Raw genomic sequence first — 26,589 nt, forward strand, 5'->3', positions numbered from 1 at the left:
CGGGCCGGCGTGAGGGGCGGTCCGAGCCCGGGCACCCCCGCGCCCCGGGCAGCCGCGCGGCGCCACCGCGAAGGGCGGGGACCCGGGGAGGGCACGCGCCGCCGGCTCCGGGAGGCTTGGAGGAGACTTTCCCCGCCCTCCGCCTCCGCTTCGGCAGCCCGCCCCGGCCCTGGGCGCGGGGTGCCGCCCCTCCCGGCCCGCGCGCGGCCGGGCGCAGCCGGGAGCCACCGCGCCCTGCGCCCCGTGCGAGCGCGCCCTGCCCGGGCCGCGGGCTCAGCCGCCCGGGAGGCCCAAGCCGCGCGCAAACTTTTGCTCCAGTGCCCGCCGTTCCTCCTCGGCATGTGAAGCCCCTCGGCGCCCGCGCAGTCGCCAGGGTGAGGACCGAGGCCCCGCCTAGAGGGCGGGGGACTGGGGAGGCGGCTGGCTTTAAATGGGGGCCGTCCGGCGGCTGGCGATCAGATTCTGCCTCGGGCGGGGGCAGCGAGCGAGGACCTCTCCTCCCCGCGCCGAGGATCGGTGGGGGCCGCCGCCAGGCAAGGTGGCGTCAGGCACTGGAGGGGTGCGGGCGGAGATGGAGACGCGGGGGAAGCTCCCGCCCTGAGGCGGGAGGCCGGGGCTCGGCGGAGCGCGCGAGGGCTAGCGGGGAGCGCACCGAGGTGCCTCTGTTGCAGTGTGCGCAGTGAGGGCCGGAGGGGCAGACAGGGTGCCCGTGGCGTGCGACTTCACGGAGCCGTACACGCGGGGGTCAACGAGTGTGCGGGCAGGAGTCGGTGGGTGTGAGCGGCAGGTTCTGTGGGTGTGCACACGGGGTGAGCGGCGCCCGCCGGGTTTGAAGTGTGCTCACAGTGGGAGAGAGTTGTGCACGACTGTTTCTGGGGAGGTGCACGGGGCTCGGGAAGAGCGCTTGGCTGTTTCTGGAGGTGTGCCTGGGGCCAAGATACGCACGCAGGATTTCGGGGGCGTGCGCCACGACGGAGTGTGAGTTCCGGAATGCCGGCCTCCGTGAGTGTGCCCCAAGGGTCGGCGAGGGTGCAAGCTGGAGTGAAGGACCAGGCTTGGGGTCACGAGAGTGCCCCAGGGTGCGGGGAGTGCCCACCGCGTTCGGACTGCTGCGGGTGCGTGTGCGCCATCAGGATGGTATCCGTGGCGCCCAGCTGACTCGAGCTTTGCTCCCCTGACAGTTCTCCCCGGGAGCGGGAGCCGCGGGCCGAGATGCTCCTCCGGGATCTGGTGCTGCGCCGAGGCTGCTGCTGGCCGTCACTGCTGCTGCACTGCGCGCTCCACCCGCTCTGGGGCTTCGTGCAGGTGAGCGGCCGGCGCGGGCTGCGCGCCCAGGACGATCTCCTGGGCAGGAGCGGGTAGCGGGTGGTTGTCCCTTCACTCCCACGACCCTGGCTTCCTGCGGTCGCCCGTCTGATTGGTCCCGGGAAGAGTTTCCCTAAAGAAAAGATGCTCGGGCTCCCCATACTCCGGCCGTGGAAAGATAAGAAACTCCTGAAGGAGACTTCAGCCCTGGCCTGTTGAGTGAGGCCCGCAGGACAGCGCCTTGGAACAGACAGGTCACAGGGAATGCCTTCTGGATGATAATATTCCATTGCAGAAATGCAGAGAAAGAAACCTTAGAGCTTTGGCAAACTTAGAAAGAAAAAATGACCCCCAAGAATATACCTTCTTGATTTCCTATCAGAGCCTCTAGTAAAACTTCATAGTAGCCTTCTTAAACTGGACTTCAACACAGAAGCGATTGTGTTTCTTGCAGGTAGTGGAACTGAGAATGTGGGACAGATTTTGCAAGGTGGCCTCTGGTGGGGGAATGTAGTAAGGTGCTGTCCATCTCTAAGCATTGCCTGAGGATAGACTCCTCACCCTGGGCCCACCATGCCCCCAGGACAGAGCCCAAATAGCCACCAACTCCAGTGACCTGTGTTAGGGTCAGAGAGATAGTTAGATGAGATGGTCTCTAGTGCTTCCCAGAACACACACAATCAGCGGTCCATTGGAATGCTGAAGAGGTGGAATTTGTTGCCAGCTCCCTGGGTTGGGAAGATCCCATGGAGGAGGGCTCGGCAACCCTCTCCAGTATTCTTGCCTGGAGAATTCCATGGACAGAGGAGACTGGCAGGCTGCAGTCCTTGGGGTCGCATAGAGTTGGACACGACCAAAGCGACTTAGCACATATGCTCGGTGAATTTTGAGACCCAGTTCTGCCCCTTACCAGCTGGGGAACTTTAGGCAATGTGCTTAACCTCTCTGGACCTTAGTTTCTACTTCCTCACTGTGCAATTTTAAGTACCTGATGACATAAAGATTGCTTCGCTCGGTGCCTCGACCATACTAAACACTGAATGGTAGATGTTTCTGCCATTATTGATGTTAGGAAGTCACCAGTAGTAACACCGCTCATCTGGCTAGCCAGGTACTCTGTTGATCGCTACATAGTCCCAGGAACACTTTTGAATTGTTAGAGGTTCAGCAGGTCTGGAGGACATTTTTACCATTTCAGACACTGAAATGCCCACTCTGGGATATTTGCAGATTCATGTTCTCCTGGTGGCATTTTGAGGGCTGGGGACTATTCAAATAGTCGCCCTGAGTGGGAGGTGATAGATCAGAGAAGAAGGGATGGGGCAACACTGCTTGCCGGGCCACCAAGTTTCATGAGCTGTCCCAAGTGACAGGGCCCCGCTGAGAATGAACTTGGTCAGTCCTGTTTGGATGGCAGCTGCTGGGAGATAACTAGGGGCCCTAATGCTGGAACCAGCTATCTAGGTTGAGACCTTGAGAAAGTGGGTCTGCTTGAGTGGGGGCGGGGGGGCGTATACACCCCACTTCGCCAGCACCAGCCCCATCCTCTGCTCTCTTCTCTGGCTTGCCTCGTCTCACTCACAATTGTTTTCCTTTAGGAATTGACAGCTTTGTTTAAATGTGTGAAATGGCAGCTATTAAACTCAGCTGTGCCTTCTCGGGATTCCGAATTTTGTCACTTCTAAACATTTGGGCGGTTTGGGACCAGTTCTTCTCATTCAACTTTTAAGCTGAAGCTCAGATGTTCAGCTCACTTCCTCTTTATATTCATTTGATAACAGTTTGCCCTCTTCTGGGAGACTTTTCCAGCTAGTATGGAGAGGAGAGCAACATGATGACGTTGTTAATCTCCAAGAACTGGAATTCTGCTGTGGGAACTAGCAGGAAAGAGACAGCAGGCCTACCACCTCCCCACACACCCCCACCACCAAAAGAAATAATTCTGTAAAGTAACTCCTTTTTTAAGCAGTGTCCTTCAGCCAGGCAGTACTTCACCAGCAAATGTGTGTGTGTGTGTGTTTCAGAAGTCCTTACTCAATATAAATCAATTTTTGTGAAAATCAATTAGAAAGAAACCCTCCAGACAAGTAGAATGGATAAAATCTTAGCTGGAGGCGCTGGAAAAATAATCTACAAATGATAAGGACTGAGAAGCCAAGAGGAAAGGGGGCTTTGGAATGAATCAGTCTGGTTTTGGAGCAACAGAACTGAATTCAGGAGAAGAGAGGGGAGAAAAGTTGAAGTACGCAAAGCTATGTGTTTCCCTTTAAGTGGAGAGATTATCGTGTGTGACGTCATAGGAGTTTCTTGAATAGAAAAAAATCAGTCTATGCTTTCATGAGCTTTTTGCTGGAGGAGTTGTAAACATCTGGCAGTGTGAGCCAGCACAACCAAGTCCTGTAATTAACAGGATGGTTGATGAAGCCAGAGCTCTGTGTGGCCCCTCCAAGCGCCAGGTTCCAACCTTGAGATCAGCCCCATAGCCTCTGGCTGCTGCCTGGATGAAAAGAAACTTAATCATTAAAGTCAGTTGACATTAAATAGCCGCAAGGTTGGTAGGGGCACTGTTAAGCCTTTTTTCTCTCTTTTCCTTCATGTGTCTGGAATTGAGATTCTGAGCTTCTGTGATTTAGGGTTCTTCTAAGTTCACTTCCCGATGAGTCCTTTTTTTCTGCAAGTGAAGAGGATGACAGGCTGGCGAATTTATTAGGTGTGACAGGAGTATGTCTCATCAAGTTACTGTGGTGCTGGCCTGTCTCGGTAAAAGATGCCAGGAGCCATCGTCTTTGTGGGCGCCCTCCGAAAGCAGTCGTCGGGGAGACAGGCTCTGATCCGGGCCTGTGGGTCTCTGAGCAGCAACAAGGAACCATCCTGGACCCAAGCAAGTGCCAAGCCCCCGCCCCTATGGACAGTCATTACAGCTTCACCTATTTAGTCAGCTGCATTTATCTGGCACCCACTGTGTTGCCAGGCCCCGTGTTAAGGGCAAGGGATCTAGTGGTCCCTGCCTTCATGGCACTGACAGTCTAGCACTGGAGAGACTGTTAAACAAGTCATGGTAGGCAAGTGCGCTTGGTGGGAGCAAATAGCTTAGACATGGGAGCTGGTGGAAGATCCAGAGAAAATGCAGGTGCAGTGCTTTAACCAAGATAGGAACAAGAAGTCAGGAGTCAGGATGCAACTGTGAGATGAGTGAAGTGTCCAGACTGTGGAGGGAACAGCCCCCAGGTGGGAGGAGAGGGCAGGGCACTGGAAGAACCCCCAGGAGGGGTTCCACAGGTGAGGCCTCTGTTTTAAGCCAGTAACGTCATGTCTTACAGTTTGGGCTTGATCCTGAAGACTCTGGGGGCCAGGGAAAGTTTTTCTAAGAGAGAGATGACACAGTCTTAAATTAGCATTTTAGAAATCTCCGACCAGCTTCAATAGAAGATTAGGATTCAGGGAAGGATTGAGGCAAGGGGTTGATGAGAGTTAGGTTGCAGATTTACCAAATAAAAATACAAGTTGGAGACTTCCGTTGTGAACCAGTGGTTAAGACTTCTCCTTCCAAAGCAGTGGGTGTGGTTTTAGTTCTTGGTCTGAGAATTAAGATCCTACCTTACTGGTGGCCAAAAAACCAACACATAAAACAGAAGCAATATTGTAACAAATTCAATACAGGCTTTAAAAAAAGGTCCACATCAAAAAATCTTTAAAAAGAATATAGATTGTCCAGTTAAATTTTCAGATAGACAATGGATTATTCTTGAGCATAGGTATACCCCATACAATCTTTGGGATGTATTTATATTAGAAAATGTTTATTGTTTACTTAAAACTTTACAGGGTGTCCTATAGTTTACCTCACCCTGGAGAGAGGCAAGGGCGATGTGAAGACATGGTGGTGCCTTGGTTTAGGGCTGTGGCCGTGGAATGAGAAGTGGATGGATTCAGGGACTCCTGAGGAGGCCAGGTGTGGGAACTGGCTGCCACAAGCCCCGTGTTCCCCAGACCACAGTGCCGGGGACCAAATGCAGGTGACTGCGGGACCTCTCGGGGTCTCTCTGGACCTCGGGATTCCGGCTTCAGAACACTGCAGAGCAGGGAAAGGAAGGCAGGTGATGATAAAACTGGAATAAAAAGCAGTCACAGGAAGTCACGATACAGGCTTTAGGTGGGTCATTGACCCTCTCTGGGCCTCTGCTCCTTCTTGGTCAAGTCCAGCTAAGAGCAGGTGACTTCAGGGGCAAGTTTACTCTTCTGTGAGACTTCCCAGGATGTAACCCAACCAGGCCAGGGATTGAGACAAGCGTGTGGTATTGAGGATTCCCCTTTACTGGTCTAAACAAAACACTGCCGATCCGCGGAACTAGTGGTCCTGGAGCTGGGGTCCGGGGTAGTTCCATGTTTCTCCACTGCTGGGCAGACCTTCCACAGCACACGTTTGCACTGAGCACCAGCCCTGTGCAACTCTGGTCCATGACTTAGCCTTGCCCAGCCTGTCGTCCTATAGGTGTGGATGATACCAGTTCCATCTCTAGATTATTCTCGTGAAATCAGCACCTGTGTCCCATGACTGACACACAGTAGGGCTCAGGAAGTCATGTTTCATCAGGACTCATAAAACACAGACCCACCTGCCTTTCTGTTCCAAGATGCTTACAACTTAGTGTGAATGTGTGTATGTGTGTGTGTGTGTGTTGGGGGGGTGCGGGGAGACAGACATTATCTAACAGGGGGAAGTACCCCAGAGAGGAGGATTTTTGAAGTGAAGGGGTCTAATTCTGGGGGCTGTGGACTTCAGGATGGCTTGCCTGGGAAGACCATGTAAGAGCTGGGCCTGAAGGGTGTACAGATGTGGATGCAGGACCTGTGTAACCAGCTGTCAGTCAAGGGAGGTTCAGCAGCCACAGGCTTGTACTGGTCCAAACCAGTGAGGGACCCAAGTGGGCCCCTGGCTCCAGGAGTATAGCCCACGCAGGCTGGCTAATAGGGTGATGACAATATTAGTGTGTTCTTATGGCTGGTTAAGCAGTTGTGCCCACTTACTTTTCAGTGGGACCATGATACCAGAGACCAGATGTTTAAGATGTAGGGTGTGCCCTCACTTCCCTACCCCCTTCCACCTCGAAACTCAGTCCTGGTTTCTCTGCTTGTAATTTCATCACATGAAGCTCTGATCCATCTGTGCCCTCCTAGCCTCTCACAAAAATAGGCCACTGGATTGGGCCAGGTTAAACAAACGTGCTTGTTGTGAACCTTCTCGTGTGAATTGCACCGTGGAGAGTGGGGAAGTAATTGCTTTGGCAACGGCATTGCTTGATGTTCACACACTTGCTGGAGTTCAGTGGAGAAGTGATCTCAGAGGCCAGCGGTTGGGAGAAGGGTGCTTTCAAGCAGGCCCCAGGGTCTTGGAAGGTCGGAATCCAGAGAATAGCGTCTGTGATGGGTGATGAGAGGGCTGACCACTGCGCTGGGGCAGAACATAGTGGTTTGGCCGTGACGTCTAAGGAGTTCATTGTCTCCATAAGATAACCGAGAAAAGGCTCACCATCTGAGGATATGTTCTTGTGAGATAAGATGGCCTTCCAGGGTTTGAAATGCAGTCAGTGGTCCTTTAAAAACACTAAAAGGTGGAGAGCAGGAGCTTCGTGGCCTTGTAGATATTCAGTCAGGGCTGTAAATCAGTCTACCGCCTGATGCCATTACCCGTCCTGTTCACATCTGCCATGTGTCAAGGGAGCAGCCGAGCCCTGCTGGCCGTCTCTGCCAGCCCGGGACACGTGCAGCAGAGTGTCTACACTGGCCTCCAAAGGCAGGCCTGCCCTGGCCGGTTGCAGAGAAACTGAGGTTGTGGGTTTCTACTCATGGGAGATGACAACCAGAGAAATGAACTGTGGGCCTCCCTGAGGTAGCAGGTGACCACCAACTCTTTCCTTCATGTCCTTAAATCAGCTGTTCTCCGGGACAGGCAGAAAATGCTGTGCTCAAAGATGTATTGCTGTCTGCCATTGGGAGGGATGCTGGGAGTGGATATAAACCAGCCATTCTCTCACTGGCTACGCACTGGAAGTTTAACCCGGGATGCTTCAACAAAATTCACATGCCCAGCTCTACCGGCCTAAGTTCTGATTTGACTGGCATGAGAGAGGCTCAGGCATGAGTATCTTTTAAAGATGCCTGGAGATTCTAATGTGCAAACAGGGCTGGCATCCCCTAGGTGAAGACCCACCCACTTTTGCTTCCCTTTGTAGCTTACACGTGGGGAAGCTGGGACTGAAGTCAACAGAGCACCAATCCAGGATTCAAGAAGTGTGGATTCTGGTGAATTTCAGGCATTTGCTTAGGTGATATAAAGGCGAGAGGAAAAAGGCCTGACTCCTGACCCCACAGACCTTAGAGTCCAGTAAACAGAAGGATGAACTAGGTTAACACTCCAGTGTGGATTTCTGTCCCCTAGAGTGAAATCCAGTACCAGGAGAGCTTGTAATGGCGAGGTGACCTGGCCAGGGCGGTCAGAGATGCTTCCCTGAGGAGGTGATAGCTGAGCTGAATAACGGGTAAAGCAGGGGGAAAGGTGTGGGAGAAAATTCCAGGCCATTGGAGCAGCCAGTGCAAAAGGGGGGAGCACGGCCAGGAGCCAAGGACCGGAAAGAGGGCTTTGAGAGCAGAGCAGAGGGCCAGAGCGTGAAGGAAAAAGCATCCTCCCATGCAGGGCCCTGTGGCCACGGGATCCCCTGAGCTATGGACAGGCATTCAGGGTTGGTGGGGGCTGAGTGCAGGCAGTTTGATCAGGTGTGTTTCCCACAAGACCACTCGGGGGCCTCGTGGATAACACTGGAAATATTGCTCTGGTCCCTTAGTCACATGGCCACCAAAGAAGAGGCCTGGCTGGGTAAGAGTCCTCCTTCAAGATGAGGGGACCTTGGCCCAGAGTGGACACAGGAAGGCCATCAAGAGCTGTGGCCAGAGAGGAGGCCGGGGCTTGGTCCTGCCCGGTAGCAAGGAAGACTGGAGAAGCAGGCAGTGGGTCAGATTACTGAGGAGGTGGAATCAGTGTTGTGTCACTGGGTGTGAGAGCCTCAGGCAGCCACTTCTCCTGCCTGGGCCTGAGTTTCCTAGTTTGTTCGGTGGGGAGATTCTAGGAGTTCACCTGCCTCTCACGGATGCCCAAGACTATTGCCCCGGGCCCATGGCTGGTTCCTGGCAGGGCTAGAAATGAAACCCTGCTCTCCAGTCCTGCCAGGCCAGCCTCCCATAACGTGGCTCCCTTTGAGCCATCCCAGCTTCTGTCCTTCCTGCCCAGGCCGGGGGTGGTGAGGTGTGTTGGGGGAGCCCTGGGGAGGGAGCATCCGGGCTCCCGGTTGCCTCACTGGCTTCTCCTGGGCACCTGTGCCCATTTCTGCAGGTGACGCATGGTGAGCCGCAGAAGTCCTGCTCCAAGGTGACCGACAGCTGTCAACACGTCTGCCAGTGCCGGCCCCCGCCCCCGCTGCCGCCGCCGCCCCCGCCGCCGCCGCCTCCCCGACTGCTCTCCGCCCCAGGTAAGCGCAGGCTCGCTCCGTTTCCGGTTGCTCTCTATTTTCCGGGGCCCAGGAAGAACCCCTGAGGAGAGCAGAGGGCAGCTTTGCTTTCTTTGTAATTTTCCACTGGCCGAGCAGGAGGGAAGCCAAGGCCCAACTTTTCCCTGCAGTCTGCAAAACGCCTTTCCCACAGCGTGCTCCTGTGAGATGGAAAAGGATGTTTCTCCATCCGGTAATCAGATAAAAGTCAATCTCCATTTGATGAGTGACTCTGCCTGGATTGTTCCGAAGGCCAGACCTTGAAGAGGGGGCAGCCACGGACGCTGGCCTGAAATCCCCCTCCCGTGAGCACGGTTGCGTTTTCTGATTTTCCTTCACGTGTAAGACAGCAATTAGTATAGAACCCAAGTGGAGGCTCTGGGAGCAAAGTTACACAGATGCCTCTTGGCTATTTGCAGCCTATTCTGCTAACCTTCCCCTCCCCAACCCCCATTTGTTTGCCTGGATTTCATCTCTGAACAATTTGATTGCAAACAAAGGAGGACTTCTTTAGCCGAAAGAGCCTCAGTCCTGACCCACAAGGGTTAAGTTCCATGTCTACAGTCGCCAGTTGATAAGGTCTCTAACAAGAGACTTTGTATTTTGGTTAGATGACCCAAGTTGCAGCCTGTAGAATGCGCAAGCGCGTGCGTGGATCCACTTCATTAAACATATCTCTGTTGAGTTATTTGGGGCATATTTGAAATAACCTTGACAAGGTTTGTTCTCCGGTAAGCCCTGTTTCCAGGCTCTCGGTGTCCAGGCGCGGTTGCAGTGTGCTGCGGGACCTTTGGCAGTTCATGTGTATTTCTGCATTTTGTCTGTAGGTTCCCCCCAAAAAAGTGAAAGTGCTAGCATCTCAGTTGCCTCCAACTCTTTGTGACCCCATGGACTGCAGCCCACCAGGCTCCTCTGCCCATGGAATTCTCCAGGCAAGAATACTGGAGTGGGTTGCCATTCCTTTCCCCAGGGATCGAACCTGTTTCTCTCACATTAGAGGCAGATTCTGAGCCATCAGGGAAGCTGTAAGTCCCTACCTACCTGTGTCCAATCTTTCATGAAGCTTGTGGCTCAATGCTTTTCAGAGAGTGGCCCTCAGCGTCGCCTGAAGCGTTCGTTTTAAAGTGGAGCTTCACAGGCTCACTGGAACCCACCGAGTCAGAGCCTTTGGGGTGGGGCTTTGGAGTTGGCATCCTGACAAGTTCTGAGGGGATTCAGCTGCAAGTTAGAGTCAAGAACCTCAGCCTACCAGGCCCTCTGCTGCAGTACCACACAGGATCCTACCATCCCATCTTGGTATGGGATGGTAGGATCACCTTTCTCCTCTCTCCTGAAGGAAAGCTGTGGGGCCCAGCCTCAGGCCCCTGCCCCTCACTCCCTTCCCTGCCTTAGAATTCCTTCTCCCTCCACTATTCAGACTCCAGGCCTGCAGTACCTCCAGGCATGTTGGTACCTGACGGATCCACATCCCCCAGGTAGAGTCTTTTCAGTTCATCTTGTGCTAACTGAGCCTCTAGTGCCAGACACAGACCTGAAAGACATTCTGGTTTCTGGGATCTCTTGGCCTAAGGAACCCACACAAAGTCACCTGAGAGAGCACACAAATTGCTCTCTAGGTCCACTGGAAATCCTAGAGTTGTTGGACCAAATTCCAACCATAGGAAACAGTGACATTGACTTGTATCTTCATAGTAAGTGGAATTGTTGTAGGTTGATGAGGAGGTTATGGGGAAAGGGCATCTGGGAAGGAGGAACGGCAAGAGCAAAGTCTTAGACATATGACTGTGTAAGTCATCTTCGGAGGCCCAAGCCCCTCCAAGGGTTTGAAGGAATGTCAAGGGGTAGACAGTGAAGGGCCTTGTGTGCCTGTTTGAGTAGGTTACATTTCGTCCTGTTTTACCGTTGTTTCCCAAACATTTACCGTATCCAAATACCTCCTGTGGTTTGCCTTATTTCTTTTTTTTTAATTTTAAACAGACTCACTTTTGTGTTTATACAAATCAGTCTCCAAAGGAAACTTTCTGTAACCATTCTCAATGCAAAACCGGAATAACTTACATAAATAGAAGGTGACTGTAAAAACAAAGGCGATGGACACAAACCAGCGCTTTAATGTTCCAGCCTGTCATGGAAGGTTCTGAGCTCGAAGCCTTCTCTCTTTCTGCTAAAAAGGGAGCGCAGTAGGTTGGAGAGACCTCTCCTGTGCAGAGGTGTTCTCTAGAAAGAAATCAGAAGGTTTGCAAGAGAATCAAAAGGAGCTTAAGTTTCCTTTTCTATTATCATGTGTCTGGGTGCCGGCTCCATGTGCTGTCTAAGACCAGCTCACTTACCTCCAGGGACATGCACCCGCTCCTTTAGGAAACCCTGCTCTGGGTAGCCATGAGCCCATGGAGGTATTAAGCAAAGAAGTGATATACCGTCTGCTTCAGAAAGTCAACTCTCCTGACAACGCAGGGGGTGGATTGGGGTGAGCTGCCTGACTGGGGTCAAGTGGGAACCCTTGAGATACTCCAGGCCCCAGACCACCTACGAAGGCCTGAAGCCAGGCAGGGGACTATAGAGAAGGGAAGGAGAGCAGGAGTGCCAGGTGTGAGGGAGCAGACACCTCATGAAAGCTCGGGGCCGGAGGGCACTTCTGGGTGAGAGAACAGCAGGTGTTGTTTGATTCTGCGGTGCAACTCTTTCAGTTATGAGTGGCAGAAACCCATCTTGAAGTGGCGTGAGTGACGTGAAAGCTAGAGAGAGATGTTTGGCTTTTGGCTCGTGTATTGGAATATTCCAGCAACAGGTCTTATGTGATGAACTGGGTTTCTGTCTCCGTCTCTCTCTTCTGATTTCTCCTGGGTCTCCTTTTCTCTCAAGCTGGCCCAGTCCCTGTGGCTCTGGTTTCCAGGATTCCATCAACCTTGCAGTTAGTCATCTCCTCACTAGGAGAGCTTCTCTTTCTCAATCATTCACCCAAAGCCCCGAGGCTGACTTTCATTGGACCAGCTTGAGTCACTTGTCCATCCTTGGACCAATCATGGTAGCCTGTGAGGTAGAATGTGCTGATTGGCCAGGTCTGGGCCATGGGACCCTGGACAGTTGAAGTATATGGATAGGGGTTAAGGGGATGCTGGCTTCTCAAAGGAAAATCCAGGTAGAGGGGTTGTAACCCAAGGACGAAGATGTAGATGCTGGGCAGGAGGGGAGTGGATGCAACTCCATAGCCTTGGTAAGCCTGGTAGATTAGACCAGTGATGGAGAATGTGTTTTATACACTCTCTTGGTCCTCAGTGAGCTCAGCCCAGAAGCTCACCCTTGAATACAGCCCAGTAATGTCAGACAGACCTATGGCCACATGCACAACTTCTGCTCATTCTGTAATCCCTGAGGAATTAGCCTCCCCCAGGGGGAACAGGACTTCAATGCTGTGAAGCCTATGTGGTTGTTCAACAGGTGTGCACAGAGCTCCCCAGTTACTGGCACGTGCCAGGGCCTAGGATGTAAATGGTGAGCAAGAGAGGGGCAACTCCTGCCCCCAGGGAGCTCACGGTCCAGTAGCCCATCTTCTACAGAGGATGTACTTGGGAGGATCCTTCCTGACATCTTTCTGGATACACTGACTCCGAGCATCTGGCTGGCTGCAGCAATAGGTGACCCACCATCCCGTTTTGGCCAGGACTAAAGAGTTTCTCGGGATGTAGAGCTTTTATCCTTTGGTCATCAGGGGTCCCTGCATCCCAGCCACTCACAAGGGCTTCTGATTTACCTGCTGAATGTTTGTTGAGTGTCTGCTCTGCATCCGGACATGTGTTGGGTGCAGTGGAGGCCCAAGGGGACTCATCCTCACCGGCATGGCCTGACTAATGAAATAAAACTGAGGACACAGCTTAAGAGGCCGAGGCCCTGAGCCTGGGTTGGAGTGCTAACACTGCCACTTCCTCTGCATGATTTTAAGAGGGCTGGTAAGATTTTTTTAATTTTATATTGGTATATAGTTGATTTACAGTGTTGTGTTAGTTTCAGGTGTATAACGCAGTGATTCAGTTATACATGTACAAATATCGATTTCTTTTCAGATTCTTTTCCCATATAGGTTATTACAGAGTATTGAGTAGAGTTTTCTGTGCTATACAGTAGGTCCTTGTTGATTTTGTATTTTATATATGGTAGAATGTGTATGTTGATCCTAACCTCCTAATTTATCCCTCCCCCACCCACCTTTCTCCTTTGGTAATGTAAGTTGGTTTTCTAAGTCTTTGAGTCTGTTTGTTTTGTAAATGAGTTCCTTTGCGTCACTTTTTAAGATTCAACACATAAACAGTATCATTTATATCTCTCTGTCTGGCTTACTTAGTGTGATAATCTCTAGGTCCATCCATGTTGCTGCAAATGGCATTATTACATTCTTTTTTATGATTGAGTAATATATATATATATATATAATTGAGTAATATATTGGGCTTCCCTGGTGGCTCAGAGGTTAAAGCGTACGCCTGCAATGCGGGAGACCTGGGTTAGATCCCTGGGTCGGGAAGATCCCCTGGAGAAGGAAATGGCAACCCACTCTAGTATTCTTACCTGGAGAATCCCATGGACGGAGGGGCCTGGTAGGCTACAGTCCATGGGGTCACAAAGAGTCGGACATGACTGAGCCACTTCACTCATATATATATATATAAAACACACCTTCTTTATCCATTCTTCTGTAGAAGAACACTTAAGTTGCTTCCGTATCTTGGCTGTTGTAAACAATGTTGCAGTGAACACCAGGGTGCATGTATCTTTTTGAGTTATGATTTACTCCAAATATATACCTAGGAGTGGGATTGCCAGATCATATGGGAGCTCTATTTTTAGTTTTTTAAGGCACCTCCCTGTTCTCCATAGTAGCTGCACCAAGGTACATTCCTACCAACAGTGTAGGAGGGTTCAGAAAGGGCTGGTAAACTTAAGTTTGAGTTTAAGGTGTAAGATTTTCACCCACCAATGGGGTTGACTGGAGGATTTATGCCAGTGGACACTGGACTGGTATCCATTGCTGCTGATTGTTTCATGAAAATCATTCTGATGAAGAGCTACCTCTGAGTGTTAGACTTGGGAAAGGAAACGGTGCTTTGGGGAAGGATATTTAATTCTGAAAAAGGCAGGAAAGGAGGATCCAGGATGACATGGGAAAATTCCAAGATAGACCTTGGATAGGCAGGAGCAGAGGGAGGCTGGACAGTCCTTAGAGTGGCTGAAGCAGAGGCCCTGAGTTAGGAGCATCAGGATCACACAGGAGGTGCCCTGCTGTAGAATGTCCTTCTTCAGGAGTGTGGGCTTCAGGGTGTGTGTCTGGGGTAGAGGGAGAAAGAGCACACAAAGGAAATCTCTGCACCTGCTCACACAGACAGGTAAACACCTCTGTAAGGATGGATCAGAAATATTTGCCAGAATTGTGGGGCATCGTCCCTGTGGCCAGGCAGGTCTCCCCTTTCATCCAAGTAGCACCTGCTGCTGCCCTGCTGCTCAGGTCAAGCAGAATGTCTTGGGTTGGCTGGGACTCTCCTGGCTTTAGCCCTGGAAGCTCTGCATCCCAGCATCAACTTAAAAAATAGTCACAACCTAAAAAGTTGAGAGTTATGTTTTATTAGATGAGAATTTTTAGGACTTCAGACCTGGGAGACAGCATCGCAGGTGACCCTGAGAGAACTGTTGCAAGGAGGTGAGGGTTCTATAGAAGTTTTGCAACAAAGGACAGGTAGTCTGAACGTCAAAAGATTATTGTTACTTAAAGAAAGCCAGATATCCCAAGTTAAGAAATTTAGTGCTTTTCTCTGTATGGGAAGATGCAAGAGTCTGGGCTGTCTGCAATTATTCCTTTCATATGCATCTCAGCTGTCCTGGGCCAGAATCCCATATTTTTCACATCCTGAGCTCCCTTACGGCTTACTGTAGGGAGTGGCTGCAGTCTTGATGGCTACTAGATCCCAGGTATTTTTCTCCTTCCTGAGTGCCCTTAAGGCTTAGGAACTCACTTTGGAGGCTGCAGTCGCTAATGACTGTGACATCCTTGTTTACTGACATGGCAGGAAATACTGCATTCCTCACCCAGAAACTCTTTAGTCATCCTGGGCAAGACAGGATGGTGGGTCATCTATTACTGGCCACCCTTCTTCTGGAAAAGGCAACATGGTTTTTCAGTTTATTTCTTGCTGTTTTTGCTGTGCTTGTTTTTGTTCCACCATGAAACTTTCAAGAGCACTGCTCTCCCCACCCCACTTCCATACTAGAACTTGCTGATCATAGGGGCAGCTCGGCCCATGTTTCCCTCTGGGCTCCCAACTCAGCCGCCACTTGGTTGTCTGTGGAGACAGCCCTGCCCTGTCTTGCCTGATGGTTGAGAAGGATCCTGTAAAGTGTTCTTTGATGCGGAAGATTCTTAAACAACATCGCCACTTTCTGCGCTTTGTTTTCCAAGCTCTGCCCACAGCACTTAGCACTGTAAATTTTGCAAACTGTGGGAGGCACTAGACCAGCAGTTCTCTAAAGCCGAGTGTGGTCAGAATCCCCTGGAGGGCTCGTTTAAACACAGGTTGCCAGATTCCTTTGCCAGAATTCCTGATTCAGTAGATTTGGGGGTGGGGCCAAGGATTTTGCATTTCTAAAACATTCTCGGGTGAAACTGATTCCACTCCCCACCCCCTCATCCCTACCCCAGCCAGGGTGCACCCTTTGAGAACCAGCATCCTAGAGGATGGCGATCACATCAAGAGACTTTGGAGTCAGATGCAGCTCTTCCACTCTTAGCTCTGTGACACTGGGCACGTCTTATTCTTCTCAGCCTCAGTTCCCTCGTCTGTAAAATGGAGACAGGGATACTTCCCTGAGGAAGCATTGCAGTAAAGGCTGGAAATCATACAGCCTGTACTAAGCAAAGATGACATGCTTAAAAGTGGTGTTATAGCACAGTGGCTCAGCCTGGCTGTCCTGCCGTCTAGATCTGGGGTCCACTCTTGTTCATGAGCTAAGTGGTTTGGGCAACACAGCCTTAATTGCTTGGAGCCTCAGTTTTCACACATCTGTAAAAGGAGGCTAATGACAATACCCACTGCATATGGGCACTTGTGAGAATTTGATGGTATAAAGTTCACACAGCACCGAACCTGGAACCCAAGTTAACACTCACTCAATGGCAGCTCATAAGTAATATTAATGATAACTAATAATACATGGTATCTATTTAGTAATAATACATACTAGGTCACTGACCTACAGGTTGGGAGGTGTTAAAAAATGATTCTGGCACCATTTTTAAACAGAGAGAGAAGTATCTGTTTAGACACTCGGGGAGGAAATGGTGCCTTAAGGAGGTGTGGACACCCCTAGGTATTCACAGAAAAGGTTAATCCAGAGTACCACTCATGCCCCATTAGGGGCAGCCATCACCAGGCTTGTGATCCCCAGGATCAGCCCCAGAGCCCCTGGGTGGAGGTATTTCTGCAAGGCGTGGACAAGGGGTGAACTCTGGCAAAGCAAAGGAACATACATGCTTGAGGGCCTGACTGAAAAGCCCACGGCAGCCGCCAGGGCTCAGGACCCGGCCGACTTTGTAAATAAATGTCAGCGATGGCCCGCTCGTCCCCGTGTGAGACTCAGATGCTGCGGCCAAGGAAGGAGATGTGTACCAGCCCTCAAGGGAGAGCACGCACACCCCCTCCACGAGACCTGCTTCTGAGGCTGATGGGGCCAAAAATAGCCATGGCAGCACAGAGGCGTGAGCCTGCGTTCCCATAGTGCCTGTCTTTAAGGAGCTCAAAGCACTGAGATGGATTTGGGTTTTGACATTTATTTTATTTTTAGAAAAACCAGGGACTTCCCTGGTGGTCCAGTGGTTAAGACTTTGCCTTCCAGTGCAAGGGATGCGGGTTCAACCCATGGTCAGGGAGGTAAGATCCTGCATGCCTCGTGGCCAAGAAACCAAAACATAGAACAGAAACAATATTTTAACTAATTTAATAAAGACTTCAAAGATGGCCCACATTAAGAAAAAGAGAGAGAGACCAGAAGAGAGGTTGGCTTCCTCAAGATTGCACAGCAGTGGTGGAGATAGGGATGGGGTCACTTGGTTCCCCTACTATGTGCCGTGGGCCATGTTTTAAAAGAGGGAAACAAACGGGACTGTGGAAGTTCTAGAATGATTTTATTACTCACCCAGAACACTAGGAAGAACCAGTACTCAGCCCTCGCATTTTGAGGTGGAAGCTCTGTGCTACTCGTCTCATTTAATCCTCACGTACTCATTTGCAAGGAGCTCAAACCAGTTAATCCTGAAGGAAATCAATCCTCTATATTCATTGGAAGGACTCATGCTGAAGCTCCATACTTTGGCCACCTGATGTGAAGAGCTGACATGTTGGAAAAGACCCTGATACTTGGAAAAACTGAAGGCAAAAAAAGAAGGGGTCAACAGAGGATGAGATAGTTAGATAGCATCACTGACTCAACGGACATGAACTTGAGCAGACTCTGGGAGATAGTGAAGGACAGGGGAGCCTGGAGTGCTGCAGTCCACGGGGTCGATAAGAGTCGGACATGGCTTAGTCACTGAACAACTCCTTTGTGGGAGTATACACTAGTCCTCACGTCTGCCAGGCTTCCCCTCAAAGTAGTTAACCTCAGCTTGGGCAGATCTGAGCTCAGATATTCTCCAGGAAAACTTTCCCTGATTTCCACAGAGGTCATACCATTCCCTGTTCTAGGTTCTCTATGGCTATGGAGTCAGTCTCCCCAAAAGTTAGTGGTTAAAGAAAACTCAAACGTCCTGTCCTTTCTTCTAACAATTATGGAGGGTGAAAGGCTTCACCAGGAGGGTCTCACTTGGGATCTTTCACGTGACTGTAATCATTTGGCTGGGGCTGGAGCCATCTGGAAGGCTTCCTCGCTGGTATCTGGTGGTTGGTGCTGGCTGTTGGTTGGGTCGATAGCTGGTCTTGTTCACCAGAACACCTCCATGATGCCCCTGTGTGGCCTGGGCTTCCTCTCAGCATGGCAGCTAGGTTCTAAGCTTAAGAAGCAGGTGGAAGCTGAACCCCTTTGAGGGTGTAACTGAGGTCATGCAGCATCATTTCTGCTGTTTTCTGCTCCTCATAATCAAGTGACCAAGGTTGCTCACCTTCTAGGCAGAGGGAATTCTATTTTACCTCTTGGCAGAGGAGTGTCAGAGAATTTGTGTACATTTCAAAACCATGCATGTAGATGCACACACTCTTTGAACTCTTCATTTTCCTTTATAGCAATCATACTACTCTTAAAATATCTGGTCAGTTGCTTGAGTGATGCCTGGGTCTTTTGCTCGATATAAGTCACTGCCATGTGTCTGCTGTTTCCACTTAGAGCTCCAGCTCCTTAGCACATGCCTGGCACATCACACGTCCTCAGTAGTTACTATTTGCTTCTTTTGCAAAGATTTTTACACTCCTCTATATGCCAGGCACTGTGCAAGGTTTGGGGAATGCAGTGGTGAACAGGACGGAAGGGTCACTGCGTGTGCACAGGCAGGGCAGGTGGGCTTGGACAGAAAATAAACAAACCAAAAATAGTGCCAGAAAAGTAGAAGGTGACCTGGGCTCCAAAGGTGATTAAAATCATAAGACCTGATAGGGGGTGAAAGTGTTAGTTGCTCAGTCATGTCTGACTCTTTGTGACCCCATGGACTTTAGCCTGCCAGGCTTCTCTGTCCATGGGATTCTTCAGGTAAGAATACTGGAGTGGGTTGCCACTTCCTTCTCCAGAGGATCTTTCTGACCCAGGGATCGAACCCCGGTCTCCCGGATGGCAGGCAGATTCTTTACTATCTGAGCCACTGACTAGGTGGTCACTTAGATTGCGTGGTCTGGGGACAGGAGATGATGCTTCAGCTGAGAGCCAATTGAAGGGAAGTCATGGATGAGGAAGACCTGGGGGAAGAGTTTTCTCAGCAGAGGGAACAGCAGTGCGAGTTCCTCATGTGGTCAGAGTGTGTGAAAGACCAGCGTGGCTGCTGGCTGCTGGGCAAAGCAACACAGGAGGAGGCGAGGCCCAGAGGGAGGGCCTGGGAGGCCAGGGAAGGGGTTGGGGTTTTATCTTTAGTGTGAGCAGAAGCTTCTAGAGGGTTTTGAGCAGGGCTGTGGCCTGGCCTCATTTATACTTTACAGAGACGGGCTCCCAGTGCGGGGACTGTCACTTTAGTCCAGGTGGTGGTAGGTGAGGTGACCCAGATCGGGGAGGGGAGAGGCGGTCAAGCCCTAGTCTGATTTAAGATGATGTTGGAGGCGAGGTGATGGCTGTGGTTGTAGGGGGAGGGGAAGCAAGGATACTGTTAGGTTCTGTAGAGTGAATGAGCCTCAAGACATCACTCACAGGCTGCTCTCGGATGTTTGTGGCCTCAGCTGTGGGATAATGAAGCAGACTCAGGTGGTGCCAGGAAAGCTGAACATGTGATGAGGGACTCCAGGCATCAAACACAGGCTGTGTCACTTGGATTGTTTCTTGTTTCACCGTCCGTATTGGTGCCAAGCTGGTCTTCACTGTTGCCATTGATGTGGACCTTGGGATGCTGGATGTTCATCATTTGCCAAAAGCAGGTTATCTGTCCTGCAATCTTTGTGCCAGTTGCCTGGTCCAATAGTAGAAGGACCAGGAAGCCGGGTCCAGCTCTGGCACTCACTCAACCTGAGATTCTGTTTCCTCATCGGCAAAAGGGGAATCAGGATGTGGTCCTCTGAAGGTGCTTGTGGGAACATGAATAATATGTGGGCCTACCCCAGTACCTGCTGCATTCACACTCCCAGGAAACAGACTTGTCAAACCTCTTTCCAAACAGGTCTCAGCTCCCACATCCATAAAGAGGACTTGTTCTGCCCTGTGTTTCCCTCAACACTGATCATCAAGTGTATGCTTAGTCGTTTCTGACTCTTTGCAACCCCATGGACTGTAGCCCACCTGGCTCCTCTGTCCATGGAGTGACAGAGGAGAATACCCAGCAAGAATACTGGAGTGGGTTGCCATTTCCTCCTTCAGGGGATCTTCCCAATTCAGGGATCAAGTCCAGATTTCTTGTGTATCCCGCCTTGGCAGGCAGATTCTTTACCATTAGCACCACTGTAACATGACTTTTTGTGCCTAAAATTGAGCGTCTGATAGCCGTAATATCTTTCACCATTTCCTGCTCTTTTTTAAAAGTGATTTTTAGAGTTTATTTGTGTTTATCAGAGTCCAGTTGTTGGACAATGTCATGCTAGTTTCTTCTGTAGGGCAAAGCAAATCTGCTATATGTGTACATATAACCCCTCTTTGTCACCAGGAGCATTGAGTAGAGTTCCCTGTGCTATACAGTAAGTTCTTATTAGTTATCTATTTTATTGGTTTCATTTTTGTAAGTGCTGAATTTTATTTTTCCCATTAAGTGCGTGGAATTTGCTTGTATCCAGCAAATAAAAGATTACAGATTCATGTTAATTTACTCAACAGACCTATATTTAGGGAATTCCCTGGTGGTCCAGTGGTTAGGACTCCAAGGTTTCACTGCCGAGAACATCGTTTTAGTCTCTGGTGGAGGAACTGAGATCCCACAAACCTCACAGCAGAAAAACAAATAAACAAAAAAACTATGTTCATTGACTTATTGAACAAACGTTTGCCAAGAGATAGGTCCTGGGGCTGCAGAGATGAACTGTGCACGGCCTTGCCTGCCTCTGGCTGGATGCCTGAGCCCTGCTACATGTCAGTATCCGCTGGGAAACGACTGATGTCTGGGCCCGTCCTCAAAGGAGGTGGTTCTTGCGTGAATCGAGGCTGAGACCCTCGGCTGTAACCAGAGGCCTGAAGCAGGAAGGGATTTGTGCTGAAAAAGAGAAGTGAGGTACGATGAATTGGGGCCAAAAGGCCAGTGAGACTTGCACATGAGTGACCTCTCAGTACTGCTGCAGGCACTATGGTGACCCCAGAACTGGGGCCAAACTGGCTCCTGCCCTCCAGGAATTCAGAATCTTGTGAGAAGTCTAGCCTCAACCCTGAGATGAAAATAGGAAAACACACATTTCAGCAAGAGCGCACATCCAGATCAACATGCGCTTCCTGGGGGCTCCAGATTCACCATTTTAACCATTTTAAAGTATACGATGGTTTTCTAAAGCATAAGGTTTTTAGTCTATTTACAGTGTTGTGTAACCATCACTACAATCTAGTCCCAGAACATTTTTATCATCCCCAAAAAGAAATCCTCTACCTCCCAATACAGCCCCTCTCCCCCAGTCCTTGGCAACCAGTAATCTACTTCCTGTCTCTATGGATTTGCAGTTCCGGACATTTCACATAAACCTGGGTGTTCTAGGACACTCTGAACCTCAGTTTCCTCATCTCCCGGTGAGGATGAAGCCTCCTCCCTCAGTGTTATTGTGAGGGAATTCAGAGGGTGTGGGTAGGATCTGCCCACTGCCTGGCACAGGGCAGGGAGGACGTGGCTCCGATAAAGGAAGGGAATCCTGCTTGGGAAGAGGGGTCTGATCCTGTTTCTGACACCCTGTGACTCTGTGTGGACCTGGTTTTCCTCTGGGCTATTGAGAGGGTCACATGAGTTTGAAGGTGATGGTGTTTAGAACACTGCCAGCACAGGGTGATCACCCTGTCAGAGTTAGCTGTTTAATGTTATTACAGATTTCGTCAAGGATGTCCCACGTGTATCTTGGTCAAACAGCCAGCCTGACCTGTTAGGTTCTGATCTAATCCCTGAGGTCAGGGACTGTTGATTACCTTTGTCCCGAGACAGCTCAGAGCTTAACGTGGAAAGTGCACACGGAGTGTTTGAATATATGAATGCATGTGCGACAAAGTGAGACAGACAGAAGAGAAACTGTCCAGGACAAGAGGGGAGGGGAGGGAGAGGGACTACTTTTTTTTTTTTTTGAGTCTGCCATTTACCAGGGAGCACTTGGGACCATGTCTTATTTGGGGCTGGACGGAGGTGGGGTCCATTTCCTCAAGCAGAGCTGCAGCCCTGGCAGTTGCAGCCCAATCAGCAAGCCCAGGAAGGGCATGAACAGCGTCTGCTACAAGCTGTCCCTTCCTTCCATCGTGATTGCCACAGATGACCTTGACCCTGGTCAGACCCCAGTGGGTCCCAGTCCACACCTCTCTTTAGCACCCAAGAGAGCTCATCCGTGTTCAAGCGAGTGTTCTCCTTTTATAAGGATATTTAAAGAGCAGTAAATCACTCATTCAATAGATATATGGAGAGCTCTCCGCTGAGGTCACAGACTAAGGAGGATGCAGTGGGTAAGAGAGGGTGAACCCAGGGAAGAGTCAGTGGAGCACAATCAGGGTTCTGCTCTATCTCATGTGGACTTATCTCATGGACAGCCAGGGGAGGCAGAACGCACAGGAGTTGTAGGTTCAATGGACCACCAAGAGTCTAAAGGGGGTTAGTCCCCTGAGAGGAGAGGGTTTGTCCTAGAGCAGGTGTCCTGCAGGAGGTCCTGGCTGAGCTGAGGGGAGTGGCCGATTCTCTAGGTGAGGGCCGGGTGTGCTTGGCAGAGGGAACAGCAGGGGCAAAGGTTGGGAAGCCACATAGAGCCAGTCCATCCCAGTACTGGAAGTGATGGGAAGCATGGTGAGAGAGAAGTAGGGGCATGGCAAAGCCTGACAGTGTGCAGGAATCTCCTGCCCACTCTCCTGGAGGTGCCAAGCCCTGGAGGGTCTGAGTGGAGGGCTGCCACCTAAGCAGCCTTTACTCAGCCCTACCTGGGGACAGAGAGGAAGGAGGCTAAATGCAGAGGATGGGGAGGAATCTGTGGCCTGCACTAGGCAATGGCTGTGGGCAGACCCAGATGAGTCCATTCAGGGTTCAATGACCAGCCGCTATCAGGGTTGAGGGAAAGGGAAGACTCTAAATATGACAATGTCTGATCAGATTCCACCTTTGGAGACAGGACACAAAGGAAGAGAGATGGCCGCAAGAATTCCAGGCTTTGCCACGTGCCATTGGAGGTGGCACAGGACAGCAGGGGAGATGGTCAGCTGGTGGGTCTGGGGTTGAGGGCAGAGGTCTGACCTGGCCCTTTGGAGGGACTGGGAGCACCAGTGGGCTTGGTACCAAAACCACTGGAGATCAATTGCCTAGGGAGAGTGTGGGGAGGACAGAGTCTGGAGTTTGGGGGAAGAGGAGCCCAAAAAAAGAGCAGCCTGAGAGGAGGGAGGAAAACTAGGAGAGGTGAGCTGGGAGGGGGTGAGGAGCCAAGGGCTGCAGAGAGCTCGTGGGATTTGTAACCAGGTGCTGGTATCTACCCTCTTGCCTCCGTTTATCTGCTCCTCAAGAGTGGAGAAGAATGAAGGGGGAGGAAGTTGAGAACTGAAGCAAATGTGTGGCTCCCACTTAGGGACTGTTGCAAGTCAAGTGGTGATAAATTTAGTCTAATCCAGGGAGGCTTCAGGGAGAAGGTGGGTACTCTGATTGGAGTTCAGAGGCAGAGTCCCCAGGATGCCAGGAGCTGAGGCTGGGGGAAGCAATGGCAGGGCCCACAGACGTTTGTTCATTCAAATATTTCTTGAGCCATTCTACATTCCAAGAGCTTGGGCTACACCATGGAACCTTTGTACGTGCAAAGCTGATGTCCTGGCAGAGGAGAGAGAGAAAACTGCAAACCCAGCAAACCTGTGGGCTGTAGAGTGTGCTAGAAATGGAAGTGCTGTGGGAAGCCAAGCTTGGGCCGCGTGGAGGGAAGACGGAGCTGGAGGGAAGATGGAGCAAATACGTGAAGGGGAGGGAGCAGAGCTCAGTCATACCTGGGGAGGCTGGCTCTGGTGGAAAGGACAGCCAGGCTGAGGCCTGGGGTGGCTGAGGAGCAGCCAGGGGCCAGCGGGGCTGGAAGGGAGTTAAAGTTTGGATGGGAAATGAGAGTGTGAAGAGGCAGAGAGAGTGGAGCCTGACCGGCCCTTGTGAGGGCATCTTCTGCAATTACTATCCAGTGGGGGCCCCCATGGGGCTCAGGGCACGATCTGACTCATCCCTGATAGGATCAATTTAGCTGCTGTGTTGAGACTAGACCAGATGGTGGGTCAGGTAGAAGCAGGGAGATAAGCTAGGAGGCTGTTGCAGTAATCCAGGTGAGAGGTGAGGACCTCTAGAAACAGGTGGCACCAGAGGGGTGAGAAAAAGGAGACTCTGGATGAGGTCTCATTGCACATCTGAATAGGCTTGGTTCCAACAGGGGTGTCCTGGGCAACCGGGACAGGGAGCCGTGAGGGGTGGCTGGACCCTGAAGTTCCTCCAAGGCAAGCAGTACCAATGATGCTTGGGAACCTGTCCCAGAGATGCTGGATGGGGACTGTCCCGGAACCAGGACACAGCCATTCAGTTTCAGGTCCCAGACAATCCCTCAATGAATGCTCCAGTTCGTACAAGGCTCTGATGAAGGGCTTTGTAAGTGGGCTGGTATTGGTGTAATTAGAAGGGGGAAAGGAGTTATGCCTCTGCTTGGTGACTGATGAAGTCCCACCACCCAGTGCTTCTGGTTGTGAGATCCGAGTCCTTCATCACTGTCATAACTCTGTGATCAGCCACACAGCCCAGGTTTGCCCCACCACACCCACCAGGACCCTGAGACTGACATTCCCAAAGCTGCCTCTCGGGTCTTCATCCCGGGACCCAGACCCGGCCCAGGGCAGAAGCCTGCTGTGGAGGAATCATCATGGAAAGTTATTGCTGTGGATACAGGAAGAGAGTTGAACTCCATGAGAAACACAGTGATAGTTTCTCTGAAGAGAATCAATGTTGACAAGTGAAAGTAACAGTAAGAGGCTAAATATACTCAGAAGCAAGAAATTACTCTTTTTTTTAAACTGAAGTTATTATATAACGTACTGAATTTATTATGTATATATATAAATTACTGAAGTTATTATATAATATTATATAAGTGATAGGCGTACAATATAGGGACTCACAAGTTTTAAAGATATACTCCATTTCTGATTATTATAAAATATTGGCTGTATTCCTTGTATTGCACAATATATCTTTGAGCTCACTTTATACATCGCAGTCTGTACTCTTAACCCCCAACCCCTGTGCTGCCCCCGCCCCTTCCCTCTCCCCACTGGTAACCGCTAGTTTGCTCTCTGTATCCATGAATCTGCTTCTTTTTTGCTGCTTTAGGTGTAACATTAGGCTGTTTATTTGAGATTTTCCTTGTTTGCTGAGTTAACCTTGTATCACTATAAACTTACCCCTTAGAACTGCTTTTGCTGTGTTTTCATTTTTCTTTGTCTCTAGATATTTTTTTATTTCCTCTTCAATTTTTTCTTTTTGCCTTTTCGTACTGTTCATGGGGTTCTCAAGGCAAGAATGCTGAAGTGGTTTGCCATTCCCTTCTCCAGTGGACCACGTTTTGTCAGAACTCTCCATCATGACCCACTGATTTTTTCCAGCGTTCCACTGGTTATTTAGTAACATATTATCTAGCCTTCATGTGTTTGTGGGTTTTTTCCTTGTATTTGATTTCTAATCTCATAGCATTGTGGTCAGAAAAGATGCTGCTATGATTTCAAATTTTTCTTAAATATACTGAGACTTGTTTTGTGGCCCAGCATGTGATCTATCCTGGAGAACGTTCCATGTTCACTTGAAAAGAACGTGTATTCTGCTGCTTTCAGATGGAATGCTTTATAAATATCAGTTAGATCTATCTGATCTAATGTGTTATTTAAGGCCTGTTTTTACTTATTGATTTTCTGTCTGGATGATCTGTCCACTGATATGAGTAAGGTGTTAAAGAGAAAGTGAAGTTGCTCAGTCATATCCAACTCTTTGCGACCCCATGGACTGTAGCCTACCCGGTTCCACCGTCCATGGGATTTTCCAGGCAAGAATACTGGAGTGGGTTGCCATTTCCTTCTCCAGGAGATCTTCCCAACCCAGGGATTGAACCCAGGTCTCCCTCATTGTAGGCAGACGCTTTACCATCTGAGCCATTGGGGAAGTCCTGAGGTGTTAAAGTCCCCCACTATTATTGTATTACTGTCAGTTTCTTCTTTTGTGTCTGTAACATTTGCCTTATATATTGAAGTGCTTCTGTGTTCTGTGCATACATATTTACAGTTGTTATGCCTTCTTGGACTGACCCTTTGATCATAAAATTTCACTCATTTTTATGGCTGGGAGAAGGAAATGGCAACCCACTCCAGTGTTCTTGCCTGGAGAATCCCAGGGAAGGGGGAGCCTGGTGGGCTTCCATCTATGGGGTCACACAGAGTCGGACACGACTGAAGTGACTTAGCAGCAGGAGCAGCATTCCATTACATATTTATACTATATCTTCTTTATCCATTCATCTGCTGATGGACACTTAGGTTGCTTCCATAACTTGGCAATTGTAAATAATGCTGCTGTGAACATTAGGATACATATATGTTTTCGAATTAGTGGGGTTTTTTTTGGGGGGGATATATACCCAGGAGTAGAATTGCTGGGTCATATGGTAGTTCTATTTTTAGTTTTTTGAAAATCATTCATCAATAAACCACTCTTGGTTTTTGCTTAAAAAAAAGTTCACAACCCGAAACCCTTCTAACTTTGTTAGTCAAGAGCCAAATGAAACTAGAGTTTATGTGTCCAGGGGGAGATTGCTGCAGGTGCTCAAACATCTGCTGAACTCTTACTCTGGGCTGGATGCTGTAGCAGCAGCTAAGAATGTGAGGATATAGTAGTGATTACAAGGCAGAAATGGGAGACTATGGAGAGAGT

The 26,589-nt window shown here is 50.1% G+C and overlaps 1 protein-coding gene across 2 annotated transcripts in view; it reads left to right on the forward strand.

Moving 5' to 3' along the window:
* Positions 1-234: 234 nt before the first annotated feature.
* PRIMA1 (proline rich membrane anchor 1) overlaps positions 235-26,589 on the forward strand; it is a 69,172-nt gene continuing 42,817 nt past the window's right edge. Inside the window, exons 1-3 of one of the 2 annotated variants that reach the window (XM_055418425.2) lie at positions 235-374; positions 1,182-1,305; positions 8,693-8,828. In XM_055418425.2, the coding sequence (XP_055274400.2) occupies positions 1,213-1,305; positions 8,693-8,828 (229 nt within the window). In that variant the 5' untranslated portion in view covers positions 235-374; positions 1,182-1,212. Of the gene's footprint in view, positions 375-470; positions 539-1,181; positions 1,306-8,692; positions 8,829-26,589 lie in introns of those variants that run through there. The other variant, XM_055418424.2, reaches the window with a different exon arrangement.

This window comes from Moschus berezovskii, chromosome 21 (assembly GCF_049115385.1).
Source record: "Moschus berezovskii isolate FMDL1 chromosome 21, NW_MosBer_1.0, whole genome shotgun sequence".
Lineage (NCBI taxonomy): Eukaryota > Metazoa > Chordata > Mammalia > Artiodactyla > Moschidae > Moschus > Moschus berezovskii.